General features: G+C 44.1%; 1 protein-coding gene across 3 annotated transcripts in view; it reads right to left on the bottom strand.

The window, feature by feature from the left end:
- Positions 1 to 4,160: 4,160 nt before the first annotated feature.
- Positions 4,161 to 6,538, bottom strand: part of LOC310854143 (CLIP-associating protein 1-B-like) — a 95,049-nt gene continuing 92,671 nt past the window's right edge. For all 3 annotated transcript variants that reach the window (XM_083758660.1, XM_083758661.1, XM_083758662.1), the window contains one exon: positions 4,161 to 6,493. In XM_083758660.1, coding sequence (XP_083614786.1) covers positions 6,410 to 6,493 — 84 coding nt within the window. In that variant the 3' untranslated portion in view covers positions 4,161 to 6,409. The remainder of the gene's footprint in view (positions 6,494 to 6,538) is intronic.

The following is a 6,538-nucleotide window of genomic DNA, read 5'->3' as shown; positions in this document are numbered from 1 at the left end:
TGGCGTTCAGTACATTTTGCCTTCCGTTTGGTGCCCAACGGGCAGGGTTTAGACACAATTGGCTCTATTATTTGCACCAGGCTAGAGCAATCGATCACATTAGAGTGTTTAAGATTAAGAAGCGATTTAATTTGAATCTGGACCGTTTGGTTGGGCCTAGGCTAGTGCCCAGTAAGCCAAAAATGGGCGTGTGACGTGATCTGATTGGGTCTATTGCACCAGACAAGATACAGTAAGTCAATCCCCCTTAGCATAGTATTTAGATAGATTCTAAACAGGTCTTTGATCTTCCCGCCTATAGGAAGTGTTAGTTCGTCTCCATGGTAACTGCAGCTAAAGCCTAGTTCAGACCGAAGAAAGAACGTAACTGAACAATACTTCATCGTACAAGTATTGTGCGGCAACGTCAAATACGCATCGGAACGTCGCGGTCTGAATTAGCCTCACCATATTCTGCCAAGACACAGTACATACGTACACTGGAGTTTATTAGGCGCAGTGATTAGAATGTGTTCTCTTATTAAGCAGCAATAACATTTTTATAGGTGCACAAAACAAAATAAGAAAAAAAAGGAAAGAAAAAGACACTTATCTGTACATTGACCAGCGAGAGAGCATCTTAAAGTAGGAATACAATGGTACATATACAGTGCTTCGACATGGAAAATGACAATCCAAGTTGGATTAATGTGAGTATTTATTGCTAACTTTCCAAAGACCTAATAGCATACTCGCTCATACTCATTCACCTTCTGTTTTGTTCCACAGGAATTGAACTCCCCAAAAAATGCTGGCACTTTTAAAACATTTGTAAATAGATTTGACTATTATACGTCATTTCTCATTAGTCAGATTGTCTCTCTCTCTCTCTTAGATTTTAAGTATTGCCCATTTTGCTCTTTTGTATAAAAGCATAACACTAATATTTCACATTTTTACTCTTCAAGGACTCCTAATAAAACTCTAAAACTCCTCTCCGAGCGGCTTATACATTCAATTTAGGAACAATTGATGAGGATAAGGAGTTTCGTTCCAAAATACTATCAAGGCAAACCATCTGCCAAATGAATACAGTCGATCAATTCATGCTCTGAAATAAAAACATATACAGTATCACTTTGCACTAAAAAGAGACTCGTAATTTTATAGACCCATTGTCTAGTGGCATTGAGAAAATAATGACCATTATATGGTGGTGTACTATTTGGGAAATTCTACATACATGAAACATGGCATTTTTTGGACAGGCTGCGCATACTGTATACATACAGTATCTATATATAATAGATCATTTTGTTAAAGATGGAGTGCTGGGATTGTTTTTCCCACCCTAAAACATGATCAGGTACTATGGTTATACTAAGGAGGAAGATCGCTTTCAAAAAGGTGTACAGAAAGTGTTAGAATTGTGTTTTTAATGTGGCCACACCCACCAGTTCCTTAAGTATACCTGGTTTTCACCTTAGCACCACCCACCTGAACTTAACCCATTCTGACCTGAGATCAGATTCATACGAGGTTTCCGCCGGACACACACTGGTCTGATGAACCCATTCTGACCAGAGATCAGATTAAAAAAATGTCAGTCGTTCTTCGATTTTTCAAAAATGGCAGACCTACAAGCTCGTATCGCGCCCCTCGGTGGCGCGATATGAGCTTGTAGATCTGCTATTTTTAAATAGCTAAAGCATAACATGATGCCGACACCAAAATGGGTGCCCGGTCAGAATGGGTTAAGCCTCGCCCCCCACAGCTGTTGAGGGAGGGGTATAGGGGAGGGGATGATGTTATGATGTCACTAAAGTGGTGAATTTTCGTTTGGGGGCCTTTTGATTCAAAGGCTTTCAGCTTTCAGGAAAATAAACCGAAAATACACAGGGAATACCAATTTGAATATTATAACCACACCTGCGGGGTCTATTAGAGTAATGTACAAAACAGATTTTTAACACGCCACTCCATCTTTAAATAATGTGGTATTTTGGAACAAAACTCGACAAATCACAGTAGTCTTGACTTGTCAGCTTGTAGATTCACAAGCTTGTAAGACAGCAGACACCCCCCCCCCCCCCCCACCTCCATTACCCCCCCTCCCTCCACCCCCCCCCCCCCTCCCCACACAGCAAAATCCTGAAATGTTCCGTTAACTCTGGACTCCTCTAATGGGTACATTTTTATACCCTTTCAGAGATAAACGAACACTGCAGCATTCTGCTGAGTAAAAGAACAGAGAGGGCTTGGATTCAGGTCCTTGTGAAAAGGGTAAATAAATAAGAACGCAGTACTGGTGTGCATCACTGCCATCACTCAAAATATGACATTAGCTGCAGCTTTAGCAGGTCCCGTTTTATCCACTTTAAGTCAGTGGTTCTCAAACTTTCTACATTTTTCAAGGACCTCCGAGTAACAGACTATACAGGCAGTGGTTCCCAAGCTCTTTCATGTCGGACCCCCATTTGAAAATACATGCCAGGGACCCCCCCCATAATAGAAGATTGCTCTAGCAGTGATTCTCAACCCGTTTCATTTCAAGGACCCCCATCCCCCCCGTCTAGTCATTAGTCTATAGTATACAGACCCTTATTTAATGGAATTTCTATCTCTGGGACCCCCAATTTACATTGTAAAATCAATGTTAGTTTAACTCTGAGAGTTCCTCTGAGTTACAGACCCATAAGGGTCCATTTGGTTCCCAACTATCATTTAGCTGCTGGGGACCCCCTGGAACTCCCTCAAGGACCTCTGGGGGTCCCCGGACCCCACTTTGGGAACCACTGCTGTAGGGGTCCATTTAGAACCCCCTCAGGGAACCCTGAGGGTCGATGCATGAATGGACCCCACTTTTGAGAACCACCGGTTTAACTGAAGCTAAGATTATACGGTCATTAACATGCGGAAAAGCTTCCATGAAATGCTGGGATTCTAAAACCTTGTGAAGATCCAATTGTGTTCACGTAAAAAAGAAAACCCAAATCCATGGTTCATAAATGTCATTCTGTAGATGTGTTGTTTCTTTATGGACACATCTGATAGTTGTATGCAAACCCTTTAAACATTCCATTTGATTCTCTGTACACAATCACTGGCCAGCCAAATGATCCTAAAGTACACTGTTAATTCATCTAGGATTTCATGTTTCCTGTTCCCTTCGGAGCGACTTACAAAAAGAGGCGCAGAACAGTAGAATAGAAAAACTATTTTAAAAGTAAAATGTAGTCGTTCTATTTAACAGTGGAAGACAGAGAGAGGCGATGTTCCTTCTGTCGATTTATCAATAGCAGCCGGTAATTAAAACTTTTTTTTTTTAAGGCAGATCTGAAAATAAATTAAAATAGAATTCGGAAATAAACACTAAAGCACTAAATAATTGGAAGAATTGTCTAACTGTCACACGTGCGGTAATCTGCCACAGCAGGGCGACGGCATTAGCTAAATGCTTAAACTCCAACCACACCAAAGGATGTTAGCATTAGCTAAATGCTTAAGCTCCAACCACACCGAAGGATGTTAGCATTAGCTAAATGCTTAAGCTCCAACCCCACCAAAGGATGTTGTTAGCTAAATGCTTAAGCTCCAACCCCACCAAAGGATGTTGTTAGCTAAATGCTTAAGCTCCAACCCCACCAAAGGATGTTGTTAGCTAAATGCTTAAGCTCCAACCCCACCAAAGGATGTTGTTAGCTAAATGCTTAAGCTCCAACCCCACCAAAGGATGTTAGCATTAGCTAAATGCTTAAGCTCCAACCACACCGAAGGATGTTAGCATTAGCTAAATGCTTAAGCTCCAACCACACCAAAGGATCACCAAACGTCCAAACGGTTGCACGGAGTCGCATGGTGACTTTTTGATGTGGTTTTGGCGGCCATTGAATTCCATGCGTTGAATCACTTGGGTCGACGTGTGTCAACGTGCAACAGGACATGTCACACCGCTGGGACAACCGCTGAAACCGCCTCGACCCTTTGGGTCTTTATTGGTGCGGTCAGGTCTTTATTGGTGTGGTCAGGTCTTTATTGGTGTGGTCAGGTCTTTATTGGTGTGGTCAGGGCTTTATTGGTGTGGTCAGGGCTTTATTGGTGCGGTCAGGTCTTTATTGGTGTGGTCAGGGCTTTATTGGTGCGGTCAGGGCTTTATTGGTGTGGTCAGGTCTTTATTGGTGTGGTCAGGGCTCTATTTAGAACGCAGAATGTGAATGTAACTTTTCCAAGACGGAGAACCACCATGTCAACCACTATTACTCTTTTTCACAAGGACCGCTTAAAACACAGCCTTCCAAACTACAGTGCCACCTTTAACTGCCCGATATGGCTGGCACACACACAGTCACGCACACACACAGTCACACACACAGTCACAGTCACACACACAGTCACACACACACACACACACACACAGTCACACACACACACACACACACACACACACACACACACACACAAAACACACGTCTAAATGCTCCTCCATCGCCCTTTTAAATTGATCCTCGAGACCGGATGCAACGAGGCAGTAGTGTAAAGAGGAAATAATAATAATAATAATAATAATAATAATAACTGACACCCATTATCATTCCAACGCTTTTTACATTCAATAATAAATGGTGGTTCTCAATTCGGGTCCGATTCTGGGACTAATTCGCCGACCCTAGAACACCAGGTTTGAATGCAATTAATTCCCTGGTTTAAAGAAGAGACAATCAGGAGAACTGTAACTTATCCAGAATATGGACGGGACATTGGGAACCACCAAAAGGTCTGATGTGTCAAAGAACCACCAGAAGGTCTGATGTGTCAAAGCAAGACATTGTTAAGAGAAGTAGAGTTACTATAAATGAACAGAAAGTAGAATACTGATAAACAGGGTCGAGGGTTTTTCTTTTAAGTTAACTTCCCCTGTAGAGGAATGCAGCCTTCATCACTGGAGGAGGATGAGAGATTGAGGTGAGGAGGGGGGGCACACTGTACCCCCCTGCTTCTGGGACGGGTACACACCGTACCCCCTGCCAATGGGAGGGGTACACACCGTACCCCCTCTGGGAGGGATACACACCGTGCCCCCTGCCAATGGGAGGGGTACACACCGTACCCCCTGCCTCTGGGAAGACGCCCTACAGCCGCAGTCACACTTTTGTTGTGTACAGAAAATAGGAGACCTCCAAGCTCAAAACGCATCGCGCTGTGACGCATTGTGAGTTTGTAGATCTGCTTTTTTTTTGCTTTGTTTAGTATGAACACGGCATGAGAAGAAGGTTTGGGGGCGTGGCGCAAGGCCTGGTCGTATTATATAAACAAACACCTCATATTGCCTTTTTCTGCTGCTAAGCTAAGCCGCTCCAACTCGTTTCTTTGCTGCTAAGCTAAGCCGCTCCAACTCGTTTCGCTAAAACAAGTTACTTTTAACCACAAGAAATTTGTCTTGGACACAAGAAGGACTCGCACAAAATGTCTCAGAGATCAACGAAGCTCCGTTCCGTCAGTAACCAATATGAGACGTTTTAGTCCCGCAACGAAGTTGATAACTGAGCCTTTAAATAACGAGGGAGCCGGTTAAGAGCCAGTTAGGTTTTGGGTATACTGTATAATGCTTATACTGTATAATGCTTATACTGTATAATGCTTAGTCCTTTAAAAAAACACTGTCATCTCCAACATCACTTCGGTTCCATCGTAGGCCGTGATCAATGACTTTTAAACCTCATCTGTATGAGGAGGAGGAGGAGGAGGGAGAGTCAGTAGCAGTTTTAGGCCAGCTTTGGGGGCGCAAAGCCACGCCTCTTAAAATATACTGTAGTCACAGAGATCATCTGGGCGGTCGAACCAGGACAGGGAGGAGTGTAATAATAATAATGAATGAACGAAGCCTCTTCTCTCCCTCCATTCTGAAAGGTCTCCTTCATCCCAGCGAGACGGTGGTCTTTGAGTGGTTTCCATGGACGTCGTCATCTCCTATATTCAATCCACGCCAAGAAGATGAACTTGGTGGTGGTTTTACGGTCGATGACAGTGAAAGCCAAAGCTAGGCATGGAGGTATACAGGTCGTAACAGAAGGGGGGGGGGGGGAATTGCTAAAAGTACTAGAGAGCCCAGTCTCCTCAAAACCCATTATTCACCAAGACCCCCCATCCGCCCCCTCACTATTCTCCCCTCTATTGCAAGCCAGTAAAAGCGGGTGGCGTTTGGGTGGCGTTTAGGTGGTGTTTGGGTGGTGTTTGGGTGGTGTTTGGGTGGTGTTTGGGTGGCGTTTGGGTGGCGTTTAGGTGGCGTTTGGGTGGTGTTTGGGTGGTGTTTGGGTGGCGTTTGGGTGGCGTTTGGGTGGTGTTTGGGTGGTGTTTGGGTGGCGTTTGGGTGGCGTTTGGGTGGCGTTTGGGTGGCGTTTGGGTGGTGTTTGGGTGGTGTGAAGGTGTACAACTAGTAGGAGGAGATGTCGGAGGAGCTGCTGCTGTTGCTGGTGGACGTCTGGGCCCTCTTGATGTACAGGTTGAGGAGCTTCATCTGAAGAGGAGAGGAGAGAAATACAACGGCGGTTATAATAATAAT

Source organism: Protomyctophum parallelum (assembly GCF_964188405.1).
Source record: "Protomyctophum parallelum genome assembly, chromosome: 23".
Taxonomy (NCBI): Eukaryota; Metazoa; Chordata; class Actinopteri; order Myctophiformes; family Myctophidae; genus Protomyctophum; species Protomyctophum parallelum.
The sequence above is the reverse complement of the archived record's forward strand: the minus strand, read 5'-3'. Positions and strand labels throughout refer to the sequence as shown.